Below are 20,244 nucleotides of genomic sequence, written 5' to 3'. Positions count from 1 at the left end.
TGGTTCTTCTCCGTTTATTGTTTGGTAGAAAGACAGGCTCTTTAACACTTTGTATAAACATCTGACAAACTGCTTCTCCTAGATTACAGAAGGTCGAAGCCAATTTTCTTTGAGAAAGGGCCCTTGAACCTGACAGTCAAGTCACCAGGATAGAAACAGGAGCTGCTGTACCTAATGTTCTGGAAGGTGGCTCAACCACAGCATGCTAAGGCCTGTTTAAAACCGCTAGCGTTTAAAAAGGTCCATCTTTCCTTCCAGTGCCTACAAATGATGATGAAAGGAGAATCCCAGAGATGTGCTACTGATGATGAGTTAGAGAAGGCTAGTTCAGTGATTCCAAACTCCTGCCTGAAATCCTCTAGAGATGCAGAGCAATGACACCCCCCTTTCCAGCTGGCTTCTCAAGTACAGATGCATGTTCTTCTGGGACTCAGGCACCGACTAACCTAACAGTCTCACCCAGTCTCATCATTAGGCTTCTCGAAAGGACTTCTGGTGAAAGAAGCAGCTTTAATTATTTTCATTTTTGCCAATTTCAGCCCTTAGAGAAGTATTTCTTGTTTAAAAAAAAAACGGAGGGGTGGAGGAACTATTCTAAGGAATTCAACAAGAAAACAGGTACCTTTTATGAAAAGGACTTTCAAACTCTCTGAGCCCACAACTTAACTGAAATAACTTTGCTGAAATGTCCCACATAAAACGCAGCACCTTCTCCCCAGCAGCCAGGCGGATGGGACCTGTGTAGGCAGAGCGCCCATTTACAATACTCTCACCGGAAGCAGCAGTCGTGGCAGAAGTACGGCTACTCTTTAGTCCCTAAGTCAAATCCACATCCCTCCAGGCTGCCCTCTGTAGAATTTTAGTAGGAGAAACAGTAAAGGTCTTGCTGGACAGCCATGAGTAGTCCTGGCGCTCCCCGGAAGCCCCCGAGCCGAGCAGAGAAGGCCACACTGGGGATGTCGGCCTTGGAGGTGGGGTGTGGGGAGGGGATGGTTCTGAGCAGGTGGCCATCGTGGAGGCTCCAGATTCTGGTGTAGCAGTCCTGGCCCACTAAGAAAGAGGGAAGACATGGTAGGTCAGTGGGAGAATGGAGGGAACTTCTGGACATGGCTTCTCTTGATTCTTCCATGGAAGCCAAAACACAAACTCACGAACGGAAATTACTTCTACTGATAATATGCACTTTAGAAAAGCAAAGTTACAGGTCACCCTCTAGAACCATAACTGGCTGAAGGTATTCAAAGCAAGAAGACACACTGGCTGGCTGTGTGACCCCTCGGATGGCTCAGCGGGCACCCTGGCTAACAGGTGGGTATTCTGCTTCTCTTGGTGTCAAGGGCTGTTAAAGAGGGAGCCCAGCCCAACCGGTCTAGATGACATAAAGCTCACTTCCTTTTTATGAAACAAAAAGTAACCAGGAAGATCTCTTTTCATTACACCCTGGGGACAAACCAGGTGACAGCTCTCCCCAGAGCTCTTTCTCATCCAACGGTTCAGTTCATGAGACCAGTTAGAGTCGTCAGGGCTCAAAGTTCTGAGGAATGTGACCCCTAACACCATTGGTGAGGGCAGCCCAGACACATGATACGTGCTACCAGAGATCCTGGAGGAAAGAGACCTTCAGCATTCAGGGAGTTCACACTTGCTCTTGACCAGAAAGTGACTTTAGACTGTCGGTACCGCATCAACCGCAGATGAACTCAGGCCGCGTGGTTCACTGACGACTACAGCTGGCCTTCTACCCATACCTGCCCCTCAACAAGGCTGACCTCTTCTCTATGATGCAGCACACACAAACCCTTCTGAGGGAAAGCTGGTGGAAAACAGACTTACAAAGGTAGCTAACTGCTGGTGATGGTGAGAGCAGTAAATGAGCCTAAGAAAGTTCTAACAAAGTGATGCTGCTTAGCCAAAAAAGCTCCATGCGGAGTAAGTACTTTCTATAGGAATATTAGCAAATTGGAGGATGCGCGAAGACTGAGAACACGTTCCTTAATGCCAAGGGCCTACTATTTCATACGTAACGCCACTGATCTTTCATGCCATCAGAATATTCTATAGCCCAGAAACAGCATCATCTGTGATCCACTTGTAACTCCTTTCAAAGGGGTGTAGTGGCTGGACAGCTCTGCTCCTGTAATACAGATCATGGGCTCACAGGGATGGTGTTAAAACGTCCAGGATTCAGTTCCTTACAATGACCTTAATTTCTCTTCTCAGCATCCTCTGGGGGAAATACAAGCACAAAGAACAGGGAGCCCAAGTTTTCCAGAGGACAGCTGCACGACAGGATAAGGGTCACACTGAACGCTGACCCGGTGAACACTTATATGCCACACCCAGGTCCGCCAAGCTGCTGTTTTATTGCCCTGACTTGCCTGTTTCCTAGGTGATGTTTGCTCACTGATGTGGGGACAGAGGGCTGTCCACCTGGTGGACGTGTCAACTGTGGCTTACTAATATCTATTACCAGTAATGCAATATCTACTATCTACGTCCCACCTAGTCTCCCTGCCCAACAGTCTACAATCCCCTTTATTCGGTTCTGTTTTGGAGTAATTTCTCCCACTGCTGTTTAAGCTGCTGGGGGCCCTAAGGGATAGTACTTGATGGGATGGGATCTCCCCCTCTCCAGCTACCTGCCACCACGATTCCTTCTTCCTCATGCACGTGCAGGGGCAGGTGGGCATACTCATTCACGTGACCTTCGTACTGCCTCAGACACTTAGTGGTCCTCAGGTCCCACAGCTTGATCTGTGGGAAGAAGCACAAGGGGCTGTTACGGGGAGTCCAGCAGGTACACACATGAACCCCAGGCCCAGAGGGCAAGGTCATACCCCAAGAGCTCTTCAGATTAGGAAAATCTAAATCTCCAACTCCTCAGCCCTCGAGTTCATCAAAAAGACCAGAACCAGTTTCACGTCTGTCTAGACCAGTTGGGCTCCCAGTGGGCAGTAGATGCCCTGTCCAGACCAGACCTGCCTAATCTCTGGCTGCCTCTCCCCTGCTGCTGTCTGGCATGAGAGTCTCTTCCATAGAGCTCCTCCACCTGGCAGCACTCTGGACCACTAGCTCCAGTGGCTTGAGAAAGTCAGTGCCACCCCTACCGTTCCAGCCATGTCGGACGCCATCAGGGATTGCTCTTCTTGGAGGATTTGCACAGAAGTCACTGCTGAGTCGTGGAAGAGGCGGGTGGCCTTCCAGTCCTTGCCCTGATTTCGACAACGCAGATCAATGGCAAAGACCTCCCCAGAACGACAGCCATTAAACAGCAGAGGAGCCTGTGGAAAGTGTGACTGATTGGTACCTCCATCTAAAGCTGGGAGGGGTGTGCCCTCCAGAACACAACTCCTGCCACCCTTCCCCATCCCAGCTACTGGTCAGAGGTTCGGGTGGACGTGGGTTGGTCAGGGTTTGAGCCTCAGACGAGTTGGAAGGGTTCCTTGTGAAAGCGTAAGAGAACTGGACCCCCTGTGTCCCCCTCACTGGCTGCACTGGCAACTCAGGCCCTACTCTGAAGCTGTCTCCACCAAAGTCGTTGATGGGAACCTGGGGTGGTGAGTATGGAGGAGGAGGGATGACAGACCCAGGCAAGACGTGAGGTCCCAAACAGAGGGGGAAGACGGCTGACGAAACCTGAACAAGAACTCCATGCTTGCTGCCAAAAGCAGGTCGGCACGCTCCCTCCTCTACACTTTTAAAGAAAGGTGGCATTTTCTATGGGGCAATTCTCTGAAATGTAGCAATGACTACAATTTTGATTTTTAACTTTATAAGGTGTAATTTGAAAGTAGTGTATGAAACTATTAAGTGCTATAAACTGGGATTTAATTTAAAAAATTACTTGTCCTGCTGGCTAATCCAAGTACTCAAGAATTGCTAACAATTCACTTAAACAGGAAGGGTTTAAAGGCCACTCAGCCAGGCCTTTCTGGATCAGCCACCTTTCACTCGGTGCAGACATATTCACGAAGCAACCCGTTAATCCTTTCCGACGCCCTCTTCTCTACATGGGAGGAGGACTCGACGGCACACAGAGGAATCCAATTTCAATGCAGCAGAACTTTCACCTTGGGAGGCTTTACGTTACGCCCTTCCCAATCCAACCCACCAGGACAGCAAACTGCTGGGCCAAGACATCACTGCTGGTCCCAAATGACTGCCGGTGTCCCGTCACCACGTTGGTCACCAGGACCCGCCGAGATAAGCCTGAGAGACACATGGGGTGGAGAGACAAGTGTCACTTGCTGGATAAGGGGTCCAGAGCCTGTTCAACCCTCTCCTCTGGGGACCTGGGAGGCAGCCACAGCTCACCTGTACTGAAGCAGTTATTTGCCTGGATGTTCAGGGACCACGCGCAGGACCAGGCCCCGGGGATGCGGAAACTGCACAGCATGCCAGGCCGGTCTCCTGATGAGGGGACAGGGGTTGTAAAGCATGGCTGTCCTCGAGGATGGAGATCTTTCCTGCACACTGCCAGGCCAGGGCCCATGAGATTTGGGAAACCTCCAGGAACAGCTGCTCAGGGCCCCACTGTGGGTTTTGTGGTAGCAAAAAAGACTCACTCAGCTGGGTGCCCAGCTCAAAAGTGGTTATTCTGAGGGCGAATATCTGATCTGTCCTAACTTCCCAGCAGCAGTGTTACAGGTACTAACAGCGATCGGGAAGGCAGTGTGGTGTCCCAGCTAAGAGGGTTTCAACCCCAGATCTCACTATTAGATGGTGATCGTAAGCAAAACATTTTTTAAAATAAACTTTTTTCTACTGACAACACATACACAAAGGGTGTAAATCATATGTATGTAGTTTAAGGAGTGATCGCAAAGTAAACAGAGCCACGTGACCACCACCCAGGTTAAGAACATTCCAGTACCCCAGTACCCCTCACGTCTCCTCCCCTTACTACCTCCCCAAAGGAAACCACCATCCTGACTTCTAACACCACAGATTAGTTTTGTCAGGCAAATTCTGACACTCTTTGCCTTAGTTTCTGCATATGTAAGATTGGGTGATAATACATACTCCTACCTCATAAGCTTGCTGTATGATGAAATGCCAGGCAGCAGGCTAAGTGGGCACTACCTCATTTAATGCTCCATGTAACTCGATGGGGTAGGGATTACCTTCACTGTACACAAGTTAACCAACCTGTTCAAGTTGGTAAGGGGTGATGCCGGGATTCATGCCAGGTCTGCCTGAAACCTGCATTCTTAGAGGCCTGACCCTTGTCTAATTGATCCTAATTCTCTGAAAGACTGAAAACTTAACAAACAGAATGCTGCCAGGAAGGAGAAGGCCAAGTCCCTTCAGCCGAACAGAATCTAAGTATCTCTGATCGCACCTGCCACACAGTAAGAGCTCAAAAGATGTTTTCTGAATGATCTGTACAGGCAGCCCAAATAAACATTCCGATCTCTTGCTTTGGTTACACTTTTAACTGTTCCGGCTGCTGAAATGACCCAGAAGAAGGGGAGATGTGAGGATGCACACACTTCTGGTACGAATCTTGGGTCAGCTTTAAGGAGCCTCCCACAGGCGCTTCTGCAGACTCTCCCACCCTGGGGCTCTCACTTGGGCTCCCCCAGCCTGGGGTTCCCACTCCTCCTCTCCAAGGCTTTGCCATGGAGCTTAAATTATTGTTGGCTGCAGCTCCTGGGAGGCAGAGGACAGAGACCTCCCTCAGAGCACCTCCTCGTCCAAGGAAAAGGCCCATGTACCTGGGTGACTACTGACAAACAGCGAGGCTGGGAGCAGGGTGGCACAGCCTGGAGTCTCTGCGATGCCCATGAGGCACAGGCTGGAAGAGCTGTTAAGGACAGTCAAGCACAAGGCTCTCCTCTGGGAGGGGAATGAGCATTACTACCCTTTCAAAGAATTGTAAGAATAACACCCATAGGCCAGATTTAACATATTACATTTTCCATATTTAGTTTCAGATTTTTTTAAAGGAAAAAATTGTCAGAGATACATTTAACAGTTGTCTTTGACCCCTCCCCAGTCCAATTCTCCCTTCTCTCCTCTCCCACCCAGAGACTCACTCTTCTAAAACTGGTCTGAGTTCTAGGCCATGTTATACTATTTCCATGACGCACTTGTCTGTGAGCAATATAAAGAACTGTTTATGTTTTTAAAACAGATGTAAATGGCATCTTCCACGACTTTTCAGTCTGCACTGTCTCCTGGATTCATCTGTGTTGATGTTTGTAGCTCCAGTTCTCGCATCTTCACCATGAAGCACTCCTCTGTATGAATATATCACAACTTATCCACTCTCCTGGTGATGGGCATGGAGGTTATTTTCAATTTTCTTTTTTTTGCTCTGCTGCTGGAAGGAGCATCTCTTGTTGTCTCCCTCCCACGACGGCAGGCTCCAAGGCAGTGTTTCTTAAACCCATGGTAAGAATTTAACTTTACACTACAATGCACTACACACACATTTGAAACAAAGGTTTCATGAAATATTTACCCTTACTAAATATGAAACACGTATTTTCTAGTCTACTTCATTAAAAAAAGGCCACTCAGAAACTAACTTAATGGCCCCTGATAAGTCAAGACTTGTGGTTTTAAAACACTGCTCTAGTGTCTAAGCTGGAGAGGAATTGTGGGGATGTAAGCTGCATGCATCTTCAACTTCAAGTGGTTGAATTACTTTATTCATTATTCATACCAAGAGTTTTCCCCATTCTCTACATTTGCCAAAACTTGGCACTGTCAGACTTTTAAAATTTGTGCTTATCTGAATGGGTATAAAATAACATCTCATTATTTTAATTTGGATTCCCATGACTATTAGAACTGGATGTACCGTCATCTGATTATAAGTCATTGAGTTTGCTTTTCTTTGAATTGCCTCTTTATATCCTTTGCCGACTTTTGTATTGGGTGTCTGTCTTCCGATTGATTTGGTTCTGCTCCCTGTCCCTTCACAGCCACACTTCTCTCAAGAGGAATCTGTGTTTATCCCCACTTACTTGCCTTGCTTTCATTCTTCAACCCACTGTAACCCAGGTCTGACAGTCACTTTTCCACTGAAATGTTCCCATCAAGGTGTCCAAAGGGCCCTTAGTTTCTAAAGCTGATGAACACTTTCCAGTCTAGCCCCGTGGCCATGGAGCACAGTTTCTAACTACATGATTCCTCTTGGCCTCCACAACACCACTCTTCGAGTTCCATCCTCAGACCTTCTCCTAGCACCGAGATTCCCTGGCCTAGATCCTAAGCCTCTCAGACTTGTGCCCTCCTCCACTCCTGCCCATCAGGTCACACCCTCTCCACTGTCCTCTTTAGTCTCACTGCGGTCTTCTTGAGGCCTCACCCTCATCAGCCTATCACCTAAACTGCTATATAAGAAATGACTCCACAGTCACAAGCCTCCAAGGGCATGCCACAGCCCCCAGGATTCAGTCTTGCAACCTAGCCAGCCAGAGGCATCATGGATACCAAACACCTTACTGCTGCCCAATGTGCCAAGCTCTCTCCTGACTCTTCTTTCTGAGGGGAGCTCATCCCCTCCTTCCCATGTGGGAACCACCTCCAGGAAGGCGGCCCGAATCCTGCATCCCTTTTCCACCCAACTGCCCCACAGGCATCACTGCACAGACTGATTATCTGTTGAGCCACTCATTTCAAGCACCTTCCACAGGGATTGGATATGCTCAGTAGATGTGAGCGGAATAAACACATACACATTGTGGGAATGAACACACACAACCTCTCATGGAAAAATGTAAATTTCTGCAAAGCAATCAGGCAACATCCTTGAAGGTCTGAATGTGTAATGTGTGCGTGTCACAGTGCCTCCGGTGGTAAGCCCCATGTTAAATATCTCTAGTATAGAGGCTGTTGAAACTGTAAGTGAGAACACTGCAGCTGGGCAGCTCAATTCCTTCCTAAAGAAACTCCCTCTGCTTCCGGGCTTGAAGGGCGAGGATGTGGGAAGAGTCCTTACGCAAGTGCACTTTCAGTTACCATGGCTGACATCCAGGTTACACTCAAACTTTGTATGATACCTACAGGCCCCTTATCGTAGATCTAATCCTTTAACAGGCTGCAGGTTAACGAAGAGTCCAGAAAGTGTAGAAAGAATTCAGTCTAACCCCCACCACTCTTTGGGAAAAAACGCAGAGTGCAGGTCTGAACAAGGCGCCATTTTTGTCAAGGGAGAATGTCCCACAAACTTCAGCAGCAGGTGCACAAAAGCCTGACGATTACCTGGAATGACCACCAGAGGGCAAGCCGTCCAGCTACAAGAGACGGCACTCTTTAAACCCAGCTGTGCGGATGTTCACCCTCTCCTTTGCCCACAGAAACGGGAGAAACGCCATACTATTCTTTTGGGGTTTTTCTTGGTGAGGAATATTGGCCCTGAGCAAATATCTGTTGCCAATCTTAGCTCTTTTTATTTGAGGATGATTGTTGTTGAGCTAACATCTGCATCTGTGCCAATCTTCCTCTATTTTGTATGTGGGATGCCACACTGCTTGGCTTGCTGAGTGGTGTAGGTCTGCGCCTGGGATCTGAACCCGCGGACCCAGGCTGCCAAAGCAGAGTGTGCCGAACTTAACTACTGCACCACCAGGCCTGCTCCCATACTGTTTTAACCTCAGGGTGTGACCTGCCCACCAAACCTCTTCGTCTGCCAAAAGATACAGAACATGGGAATCCAGGTGATTCAGTGAGGCCCAGCACACGGAGTTTACCTGGTGAGGAAGCACACAGCAAGATGAAAAGATTGGTCTGACTGCCAACTCATGGGGAGAAACAGACAAAAGCTTATTTGTGGAATAACTTGCAGGGATGTGGACATGTGACTTTTTTCTTCAGATCTTGCTCCTTTAAAGGGGGCTAGAACAAGCAATCTGAGAACAGGGAAGCTCCCTGCACTACCATGCAGAGCCTTGCAAGGGGACAGGGAGGAAGTAACCCCCAGGCCCAGTCCTTCATCAGTGGCATGGGCCTCATAGTGAGACACCTCGTCTACCCCCCAGGGGATGAATTCTCTGCAATGGCAGGGGACAATCCTAACCCTGAAGGCATTCTGTACCTCACTTCACCCAGAATCTACTTTCAACCTGTATCCACCTTGTGGCTCATGTCCCAAGAGAACAGAAAGTCACAGCTCCTCATAGATGCAACCGTCACCCCACCGCAATTTAAAGGGTACCCCCTAGACAGCACGCTCCTTATACTTACGTAAACCTCAGTGTCAGCTACAGACTGGCTGAGTGACCAATGCATCGTCCTGACACAGTGGGAGGCCCTTCCACCCAAGCTGTCAGCACACTTCTAGGGACTCCGTGCGTGGGTGGGCTGCCCTGGATCGACTCGACCCTCCTGGAAGGAAGGTCCTCATGACCAGTTAAAAACACTGCTTCAAGCCTTCCCCCATCTAAAGCCATTTCTCTACCAAAATAAGAAACTCCTGAGGCCCTTTCTTCCCCTCTGGGTTTGCGGGACCTAAAACTCTATTTTTCCCTGGGGAAAATGAGGTAACCGCACCCTGCCTTCTTCACCAAGTTCTCTCCTCTTCTCTCAATTTGGCCAACTCCTGCAGTGCCCCTGGATCCAAAGGCAAAGGGGGTTCCAAGGCACAACGGAAGAGCAACGTACCTTCCGGTTGGTGAAGTAGAGGTTTTCATGCATATGCACCCTGAACGTGGGGGGTCTCAGACCGCGCAGGCTGATGATGCCGTACTTGGACCCACCGACTTTGACATCATTCACTGTGAAGAGCCGGTCACTGTTGGTATCCGCCTGGAGGGCGAAAACGGACTGTAGGTCACCTTGCAGGCTGAGCCAAGCAGGCTGCCTAAGACCATCTGCCCATCTCTCCTGGCCCCCGTGCCCTGTGTGTTTTCACCTGGTGAGAGCTCCCGTCCATGAGGGAGCATGGAGATGACCTAACTTGTCACTACTCAGCACAGCCATCGCTGGGCAAAGCTAAGAGGCGTCTGTCTCACAACACAGGAGCAGGGACGAGGACAGCAGTGAGGGGCCCTGCCAGGAAGTCTGCAGTCCACAGTGACCCCACTCGCTGTTTGGCAGAGTCCTAATGTCCATCCAGAGAAACTGTTCAGATGAGCCACATGGTGACAGAGCAGGTGGCCACCACGAAAGCCACACAGCAATGTGGGAAATGCTAGTTCTAGCCAGAAAGTAATAAAAACAAGGATACAAAATTGTCCTCCTGTCACCCACACACTATGATTACCACCAGGTAAAAAAAAAAGACATTGCACTGACAAAAAATGATGAGAGAGAAGACTGCATCGGGGTGTGGGTTATTTTTAAGATTTTTTTAATTAAAAGAAGGTGGTTAATAATTACTTCAAAGCAAACACTCTATTTTGTATTTTATGTGTATTTATAAATATAACACAAAACACAAGTGGGTTTGGAGTCTGGTGAAACTGCACTCACTCCGCAGGTGTACTCGAGAAGAACGGTTATGGTCTTGAAGAATCCTTACCAGGGACTAGACTCAGATCTGAAAAACTGGTCTCTGGGTGGCAAACTGCCCAGGCCCATCCTCTCGTCACAGTGGCCAACTAGTCACCTGTAACTCTGGGTGCTGGGGAAGATCTTCCAAGGGCCAGCCCGCAGCTTGTGCAAGACGAGGCAGGAGGACTGGGGGAGCTCAGGCTCTGTTAAGCAGCACGCACACTCCAGCCAGTTTACCCAAGAGCCCCAAGGAAGGGGCTCCTGAGGGGAGCCCACTGCAAGAAAGTATTCTACTGATTCAGGTCAAGTTGTACCCCCAAACACAGTGGGGGGGGTTAAAGCCACAGGAGAGACAATGTGAGTCTTGGCCCCCAACACCCCTGATGTGGAAAGGCTCTGCTGTTGAGGTCTCCTGGGGCAAGACCTCAAAGGTCAATCCTGTGGCTGCAGCCTCCAGGCCTGTCAGGAGATCACAAGGAATTTCGTATCCTTTCACTCTCCTTGGCTTTCCCTTGGCTTCCAGGAAGGACAGGGCTAGCAGGGCAGGCCACAAGGCTCCCTGTGGCCTTGAGTTCTCACTCGAGCTCAGCGGTCTGGCTCCTCCTGTTTGCAGTGGACCCTCTGGTTCTCTGCCAACAGTTCCCTGGCCCCTGGGCTCATGTAGTTGGCCCTGGCTTCCAGCTCAGGTCTAACCAAAAGCAGAGAAGGCTTTCTGCTCCCTGCAAATGGTGTGATGGAGGTGTGCTGGATGCGCAGGCCGAGGGACAGTGGCCCGCAGGCCCCTGCTACTCAGGTCAGGCACAGCAAACAAGGGAGTAATATGCCGTTGCCACTGGAGAACACTGGAGCTTCAGGTTTAGCCACCACATGCTGCCCCAGTATAAGAAGGACGAGAAGTCCGTGGTCCACTGTGTACCTTGGTCCAATGTGTACCTTTTCAGTTGTGTACACAACACATCCCAGGGAAAGTCACTGTGATGGTTCTTAGTCAATATGTGGTAGGCCCAGGCTCTCATGTCAAATGACAGAGCTGCAGTGGGGGTGACGATGGTCACAGCACAGCCTGCCCTGCCAGCTTAGCATCTGCCAACGGCTAGCTGGTAGGTGCTTGTTAAAATGAAAAAACCAAGAGGATGCCATCTGTTTTCATGGCAACTGGCTTCTACACAGCTAGGCTTGATGAAAACCAATGCTAAGCCACGAAGTGTCAGGGGATGGCAGCCATACCCCTGGCACCCACAGAGAGCTCCCTCCCACTCACCAGTATGAGGTTAAATCGGTCACTTGCCAAAGCGGAGGGATCCGAGCTCTGAATTTGGACTTTTTGCCTCTGCATGCAGCTCAGTCGCAGCTCATGGGCTAAACTGCAGAGGGGAAAAGGGGGGCAGGGAGGGCATGGACGCCACACCTCGGTATCCGTGAGGACGACTCGGGCTCTGCCCTATCCCACACCCTGAAGACCATGGCCCCTGCTCAGCCTCTCCATATCAATGGAGTTGAGCAAGATCCCCAATAATCTCAATTTTAGAACTCTTAGGAAAACTAAGGCAAAGAAACAGGTGGCCCATTGACTGGGTCAGAGAGTTAGAACGGAAAGGATTTATTTTTGGACCATCTAGTACCGCTCCTTCTCTTGAGACGAAGAGAACGTGCCTGAGAAATGAAGCAACGTCCTCAAGGACACGGAGCTAACAAAGAGCCCAGGGATGCAGTCGCCCATCTTACTGCCCCTTCCCTCTCCTGCGTCCCAGCTACCTCTCCACTAAGAACAAAATACGTTTTAGGGTGAAGAACGTATCTTCCTATACCTCCCTTAATGCTTTTCCCTCTCAGGAGGAGGGAAATACAGGAGAGGCATGCACCACCTGCCCCGGCTAATATCTCCTGCACGGCTGGCCTTCCCTAAAGGGGGCCCTGCCCCAAGATGAGAGCTGTGCTCCCTATAAGCCACCCAAACTCATGTTGTTTCTTCACCTGTCCACGCACTGCAGGAGGGAGCAGAATGCTGGGGTTAGGAGCTTAGGCATTAGTCAGACAGATTCTGCCCTTTCTAGCTTTACCTTGAAGAGACCACTCCACTTGGAGCCTCAGTCTCTTCTTCTGGAAACTGGGGGGAGTATCAGCCTATCTCACAGGTTTTAGTTACATCAGATATCACAAGTATGCAGATAATGTTTAGTTCACATACATCCATTTAACGCTCCGTTTTTGGTGACAACTTATCAGAAAGGGAAAAGGAGGCAGAAGTCTCACAGGAATGAAGTTATAGGACCTTCTACTAAACGAAAAATGATTTAAGAGTAACACAGAGAGAACATCTTAGGAAATTTCTGCCCAATTCCTCTGCCTAGATGCCCCCTGTTCTGGCCTCCTGCAGGAGTTTCTCTCCTTGTTCTGGAGGGAGAATGGTTCTCTCAGGGCTAGTTTTAGTAGCAGAAGGCAAGGTGTGAGCTAGAGCCCCTTGATGGTGAAGACGCCTCACAGAGAAGCTACGAGGTCTATCCTGAGTAGATTCTCGGACCACAGAAACAATAGGATAAGAATATCCAAGAAGAAAACGTAATGAGGCATAGTCTTACCGGCAATAACTGGTGACATTGAGAAAACCCAGCTTGTTTTTTTGTAGCAAGGAAGATGCATTACATCCCATCCTGGCTATTTTCTAAAAAAAAAAAAGAAAAGAAAAGAAAAGAAAAAAGATAGATTCAATGAAGTTTTATGTTATAGGACAATGGAGAATGTTTTTAGAAGAAACGGGTATTAAGTCGGCAGAAATTATATGCATTAAAACTCCAACCGTCTCCTTTGCTCCTCTCCCTGGCAGAGGAAGAGCCCATCCCAAGAAGGCAGGTGTGAGCTGGGAAGTATGCTCAGCGCCGCTGTGCAAGCCCCGCTGTGATCTGTGCCCGGGGAGATGAAGCCACTGAGCTAGTGAGTGCAGGATGGCACTGGACATTCAGGTCCGCATCACGCTTTCCATTCCACCTGTGCTGACCCTGGGGCTTGGATTTTCCGTTCTGTGGTGCCCATAACCATCACAATGTCCTGGCATCTAATCCCCAGAAGGGATATAAGGAACCCTCAGGTTCAAACCACACACCCAGGTTTTCTACTGAAAATACAGTTACTGAAACTGTATCATGCTGCTTCCCAAGATTCCTCCGGGAAGGACGAAATGTTAGAATTACTGATGAAACAGCAAATAAGGAAAGGGGGGAGGGAGGAGGGGATTTCTCGCCCGTTCTTATTCTCTTCATCAGGTGCCTGCCACAGACAATTCGACACCACACTCCCTCAGGTGCACGTGCTAAGAGTCATAGGGCATCTAACAGCCACCTGTCAGCAGTGGGCAGAAGCTGGCAGGAGTGGAGGGGACAGGGCGGCCCCTACGAGTGTGGAGCCCACCTTTCTCTGCTTGTCTTCCTCCTCCAGCAGCTGCAGCCTTTTGCTCTCCATCTCCTTGTGCCGGAGGCCCTCCTTTGTGAGTGGGTTGCAGTTGTTATGTCCAGGGAGCAAGCGGAAGTAGCGATTCTTTTCCGGGTCAAAGTAATACCCTGGTAGGTCTTTAATCACAAGAAATAAAATCCACTTCAACTTAACACTGTGAACTGACCCACCTGGTAAGGAGGCCAGTGGCCTGCCCACCACCCCTCACAGCTGCCTGTCTTTTCTGAGGGGCAAGAGGTGGGCCAGCACTGCCCACCATCCTGGACCCAGGGCAGTCCTGGGGGAGCCAAATCACCCCTCAGGCTCTGGTGCCTCAGGATCGCCATTCCTGATACACCCAGGTCCTCCTGTTCGTGTTCAACTTGCTCCCAGAATTTCTTCCAAGGCAGAAATGGGCTGCTGACACAAAGAGTGCACCCATATGCAAGTGACACAGAGGGCTGAGGAAAAAGGGCAGCCAGAGCAGACATAACCCGATGACGGGGCAGGACAAGGTTTCATCTTTCCCCACGGGCAGGGCTGGAGGAGTCCTATCCAGCAGACTGCTTACCTGGCACGGAAGAACTGCCAGCTGTGCTGGATGAAGTCGACGGGGCCTCGTCATCGCCGTGGCCGGAATCCTGCAGGCGTTGCTGTGGCCTCGTGTTACACCTGCTGACAGTCAGGGTAACTTGCAGTGAAGGGCTTGCGTTCCAGCCACTCTGACTGTGGGGTCTGCAGGAAGCAGCTCAGGCAGTTCCGCAGCCTCCACCCCGACCCTCTGACCCTTCTGATTAATTGGGGAGCACTGACTCCTCTTTTCCTTGAAAGCAGTTTACCTACTGCAAATACATCAAAGTTAGGGCAAGGTCTCGGTTTCTCGTTCTTTTTTTTTTAAAAGAGGATGGAAGTCACGGTAATTCTCTTTTCTTATCTCCTCACTTAAGCATTCTGTGAGGTCTGTTGGAATTTTCCAGGTGAAAAGGAGAACAGAAATCTTTGCCAATGAGAATTTACCATCTGGGCTCATCTGTCAGCTGAACAGCAGTTACAAGGCCAGGTGAATTTCACTGGATTCACCAGTACCAAAAGTTTAAATTCTCCTTGGCTGCGCCACCTTACAGATGGAGAAAGTGGGGCTCAGGGCAGAGAGGCGATCTGCTCAGTAACGCTGGGATAGAGACACTATTTAAACACTTGATTTGCAAAGCTCAAGAAGCTTCTGGGGCAGTGACAGCCTGAAGGGTACAATGATAGAGCAAAAGAGGTAACTTAGAATCCGGATAAAATCTACTTGAAAATCAAGAAGTTCCCCTCCCCACCCCAGCAAAAGGAACACAAACTGCAAAACTAGGTTGAAGGAATAAAAGAACTCTCTTTTCTCTATAAATACTATGTATGGGGGCTGGCCCCGTGGCCGAGTGGTTAAGTTCGCGCGCTCCGCTGCAGGCGGCCCAGTGTTTGGTTGGTTCGAATCCTGGGCGCAGACATGGCACTGCTCATCAGACCACGCTGAGGCAGCATCCCACATGCCACAACTAGAAGGACCCACAACGAAGAATATACAACTATGTACCGGGGGGCTTTGGGGAGAAAAAGGAAAAAATGAAATCTTTAAAAAAAAAAAAAATACTATGTATGGTTTCAGAGAAAATTATTCACTCTCCTCTTTATGGCCCAGAGCTTCCTGAGGCAGCTCATGTGTGATCAGCTGCACGAGGAGGCAGGATTACATGTCATGGCAAACATCTACGTTTCTAGCCCAAGGACTGCAACTCCGTTCTTTCCAGAGCCCAGAGGGTGGCTGTCCAGCATGTTTCCATGTGACTCTGCCAAAGCTGAGCTGAGACTCTTCTCAGATCACATTTTGCTACAGGTTGTACCCTCAGGGGAAGGCCTGGGGCCCAGAAAGTATCCATGGTTCTCCTCACAAAACATACAAACATTGGGCCCTGTCCTGACCTTTCTACAATACGGGTCAAGTCTGGGCTCGTGGCTTAGAGTAAGAGATTCGATTCTGCACCTGCTGAGGTCCACCATGCACGGAGGGCCCGCTCAGGACCAGGCAGCCTGTGAGGGGCTTTACATGTGTGATTGCGAACCTAACAAGAGAAGCACCAGCTGTGTTTTGTACCAGAAGAGGGACTCAAGAGTGATTAAGTAACTTGCCCACTTTCACACAGAAAAAAGCAGTGTGTCAAACCCAGACCTCCTAATTCCAAAGCCCTTGTTCTTTCCACAACATTTTGATGCTTTCTGTTACTGTTCAGGTTAACCTGTTCTAGAGAAACATCTTGGTATTTGACGTCTTCTGACGTCTGACAGAATTAGAATTCTGTCCATTTTTTTAAAAAGATTTTTATTTATTTATTTTTCCTTCTTCTCCCCAAAGCCCCCCAGTTCATAGATGTGTATTCTGGGTGTGAGTACCTCTGGTTGTGGCATGTGGGATGCCGCCTCAGCATGGCCTGACGAGTGGCGCCATGTCCACGCCCAGGATCCGAACCAGTGAAACCCTGGGCCACTGAAGCAGAGCACGCAAACCCAACCACTTGGCCATGGGGCCGGCCCTGAATTCTGTCCATTTCACGAGGAGGCCTGGAGTGTGGCAATTGGCCTATGGGTCTCCTTTGGTGAGGAGAAGCTGCGTGAAGACTTCTGGCCAGAGGCCGTGCCGGCACCCTGAACCACGAAGAGGTGCCGTCTCCCGGCGGGTGGTGCAGTGGGGTCTCGTTGTGAGACTGGACTGCATATCCTTCACGCAGAAAAACTACTAGAGCATGGAAAATGTTTATACTGGGGACTTCAACTAAGTATAGACTACGTTTTATTTTTTAAGTGAGGCAGTGGTGACATGGTGTTCATTTTACTATTCTTTTATACCTTTTTTGTGTTTCGTAAATACTGTATTATATAGAGAGCCTTTGTGAGGACTTGGGCTGAATTAATGAAATTAGGTTGCCAGAAACCTATTTTCATTGGCTGGAAGAAAAGACAAAAAAGAGAGAGAGGAAAAAAAAGTCTACAAAGTGGACAAACAGCTCTCCAGTTACATTAGATGATGTCTAGTTCTAAGCCTATGCCTAACGCTCCGGCCAGAAGTCATGGTCACTCTGAAAAGGAACAAGAGTGTGGCCATCATCTCATTACCCAAAGTGTGGCAGGCAGGCTGACCTGCAGCAGCAACACTCCTGGGAGCTTGTTAGGAATGCAGGCTCTCATCGGACCTCACCTCAGACCCTGCATTTTGATGAGACCCCCAGTGAGTCACACGGACGCAAGGTGCTGGAAAATGGAAGAACATTGTTGCACTGGGCAACAGCACTTGCCTATTAGAACCATGTTGCCTGAACCAAGGGTACTGCCGGTGGTTCCTTCTCTCATGTCTTCTACTCTGCCAGTTGCTTTCACTCATTTCTGCTCCTAAAAGAGAAAAAAAGAAAATTACATACAAACGTGTGCGCATGTGCTTTTCTCTTTTGTTTGCTTCTTGATAGTTCCTTCATGCTCAGAACAAGGCAAAAGGATGGCCCAACCTGGGTTATCATCAAAGCCACCACACCAAGCCACCCCTGCAAAGGAGACACCGACAAAATCCAACACTTCTGTAGCCACCTCTCCGGCTTCAGTTCTCTTACTTTACAGCTGACACCTGGACCGAAAACATGTTAACCTCCATTCCCTGGGCCACCATGTGAGGTGCCGACACTCTCACAATTACTTTAGGGTGACAGTTTGAGCCTGGCATGAGAACTCTCAAGTTCTTCTTCTTTCTCTGCCTTACTAGGTAACACCAGGGCATATAATTATTTTTCTTTCAATCCACACACATTCTTATTCATAGAGAATAGCGATGACAGTGAAAACTTTCTCCTATATAGTCTGAACAGCCAAAAACGTGAACACAAACAGGGCCAATGTGCATGACTTCTCAATGTGCTTAATAAAGGGTGTTTTAACTTCCTGAAGTCCCCTTGCTGTTAAAGGGACAGATGTGCACATGATGTTTTGAAATAAGGAATGAGATAAAACCACTTAATGACAGTGACATTCTAATAACTTTCCAAGTGGTTTTTTAAAGTTTTATCTCGTATAGACTAAATCTATCACAATCATCAAAACATTACCAGTTTTAACACTAGGAATCACATTAGGAGTTCTTAAAAAAGACTCAACTGTGATCTGATCGGTGGTTACCAGGGAAAAGGGGGGGTGGGGGGAGGGCACAAAGGGGGAAGTGGTGTACCCACAACATGACTAACAAAAATGTACAACTGAAATCTCACAAGGTTGTAATCTATCATAACATTAATAAAAAAAAAGAGTAAATAAAAAATTATATAGCACTTTAAAAAAAAAAAGACTCAACTGTGGTACATGGACCAGGTGCTGTGAGTTTCATGCATTCCCAACACCTGGTGAGTTTTTCCCACTCATTAGAGACAAGGATGACAGCTCACCGAATAGATTTTAAAACTACATTCAAATACCATAACATCAAACAGAGCGCCAGAAGTCTAGACCCACGTTTCAGATTTCAGCATTTATTCAACTACTTCTGTGTCAACCTATGATTATGAGTTGGGGCTAATATGATACAAAGAAAAGGAAGAGAAATTCAGTGAGTATAATACGTAGGTAACCAAACATTTCACCAATTCTGTAACAAAGTCCTTGATTTGCTGGCTTCAGAGTCAGTCTGCTTCCTGCACTAGGCCATTCCACAGCCCAGATTAGTTTAACCAGCTGTTCTCCAGTCCTGTGCCAGAATTAATAAGCACTACTGAAGGAAACTATACAGCCATGCAGACTTAGAGCCACCATAAACGTCTCATTTTCATCCTCTGCCGGGACATTATAAATTGACCTAATTTTATTTATGCTTAGTCTGATTCACTCTCGATAATCCTGGGTGTTTACACTCTCCTAAAACCCTTCCCACTTCCTTCCAGTCACCTTTAGTAGACAGCAGAGCTCCCCACCTCACAGGGGGGTGTTACCAGACACGAATACCCAATTTCTCTCCCAACCCCTCCACGAATATCTGCCTTTATTAATTCTTAGCGTCTTCCCCCTTGGAGAAAGCATCCCTGCACCTTTTCCTGGCAAACCCATCCCGCCTGGCAGCTGACCTCATTCCTTCTCAGACTCCGCAGACGTCTGTTCCCATATACGTTTCATCAACCTCCCCCCTCCTCATTTCAGCTTATAAACATGCTCGGGTTTTTCACTTGTATGTGCTCCATCTCTAGGCCAAAAGGCACAGAAACACTCTGAGGGTGTGGTCTACATGCACACACTCCACTTCCTTGCTTCCCAATCACTCCTCAAGCCGCTGCAGTCAGGCCTCCTCCAGCTTCATCTTTCTGCTGAAAAGCTCTTGCTCAGGTATTAACCAATGATCACCCATGTGCCAAAGTTAGTGGTCTCTTCTTAGCCCTTGTTCCTGCAACAAGTGACATCACGAAGTTTCACTCTTCCACTGGCTTCTGGGATATCTTTCTCTTGGTTCTCTTCTTGTCAAATCCATCCTTTTCCAGTTTTTCTTAGGTCACCCATCCTGTGTTTTCCACTGTTCTGTGCTAGATGCTCTTCTTCCAGACTTAACACCGTCTCATCTGCCAACACAGGCTCACCTCCAATCCCGAGCATCCTTCCTGAGCGTCAAGTTCTTATGCCAGCACCTCACGTCTATTTTCACAGACTCAGCAACTCAAGAGGTTCCAAGTTCATCCCAGTCTGCTTTTCCTATGTATATTTCCCTTCTCTGTAAAGAATATCACTATCCCCACCCCTGTCCAATAATATAATGATTTCATTCATTTTCCTAAGCAACCACTTTAACGGCTCCTGAATATCACATGCATGGATTTCTCTATGGATCAATTATCTTAATATTTATTTAAGAATAAAGTTGTATTTATTACCTAGTTAAGTTACAAGCTAAAAGGCACTGTGACTAGGAAGGGAAATATGTATGGCCAGTGTTAAGAAAACTGGTAGAAAAATAGGCCATATTCACGTAAAGATCATTATTACTATTACCAACTCTACAAAAAGAAAAAAGTTTCTTTGCATTGCATATTCTGCACACAGGATTCCAGTTTGCTTGAATTATGAAATAATGCAGGAATACAGCGAAGGTCACGTGATGCTGAATCAAAGGCTTCAGCTCCCCCATTAGGAGGCAGGACCACGGCCTGCCGGCACCATTATCCTCCAGACGGGGCTGCACGATCAGGACACACTCAACCATGAAGTAACAGGTGAGCCAGCGAGACTATGTCTAAACCACCAGCTCACACAAGCACAGGTTCAGGCACTGCTATAGGACAGCGGGGTTGACAACAACCACTCATTTACTAAGTGAGATCA

General features: G+C 48.4%; 1 protein-coding gene across 9 annotated transcripts in view; it reads right to left on the bottom strand.

Annotated features, from left to right (window-relative positions):
• The window catches only part of DCAF4 (DDB1 and CUL4 associated factor 4), a 28,389-nt gene continuing 8,145 nt past the window's right edge, over positions 1–20,244 (bottom strand). For 3 of the 9 annotated variants that reach the window (XM_070593545.1, XM_070593547.1, XM_070593546.1), the window contains 13 exons: positions 17,199–17,292; positions 14,441–14,541; positions 13,849–14,006; positions 13,023–13,105; positions 11,705–11,807; positions 9,613–9,756; positions 8,653–8,702; positions 5,718–5,797; positions 4,315–4,410; positions 4,112–4,209; positions 3,108–3,281; positions 2,640–2,754; positions 1–1,050 (listed from right to left, as the gene is read on the bottom strand). In XM_070593545.1, the coding sequence (XP_070449646.1) occupies positions 860–1,050; positions 2,640–2,754; positions 3,108–3,281; positions 4,112–4,209; positions 4,315–4,410; positions 5,718–5,797; positions 8,653–8,702; positions 9,613–9,756; positions 11,705–11,807; positions 13,023–13,105; positions 13,849–14,006; positions 14,441–14,541; positions 17,199–17,284 (1,479 nt within the window). In that variant the 5' untranslated portion in view covers positions 17,285–17,292 and the 3' untranslated portion in view covers positions 1–859. Of the gene's footprint in view, positions 2,227–2,639; positions 2,755–3,107; positions 3,282–4,111; positions 4,210–4,314; positions 4,411–5,717; positions 5,798–8,652; positions 8,703–9,612; positions 9,757–11,704; positions 11,808–13,022; positions 13,106–13,848; positions 14,007–14,440; positions 14,542–17,198; positions 17,293–20,244 lie in introns of all 9 variants that reach the window. The other 6 variants (XM_070593549.1, XM_070593548.1, XM_070593550.1 and 3 more) reach the window with 2 other exon arrangements.

The sequence above is a fragment of the Equus przewalskii genome, chromosome 25 (genome assembly GCF_037783145.1).
Source record: "Equus przewalskii isolate Varuska chromosome 25, EquPr2, whole genome shotgun sequence".
NCBI classification, from domain to species: Eukaryota; Metazoa; Chordata; class Mammalia; order Perissodactyla; family Equidae; genus Equus; species Equus przewalskii.
Note: the sequence above shows the minus strand (reverse complement) of the source record. Positions and strands in the feature narration are given on the sequence as shown.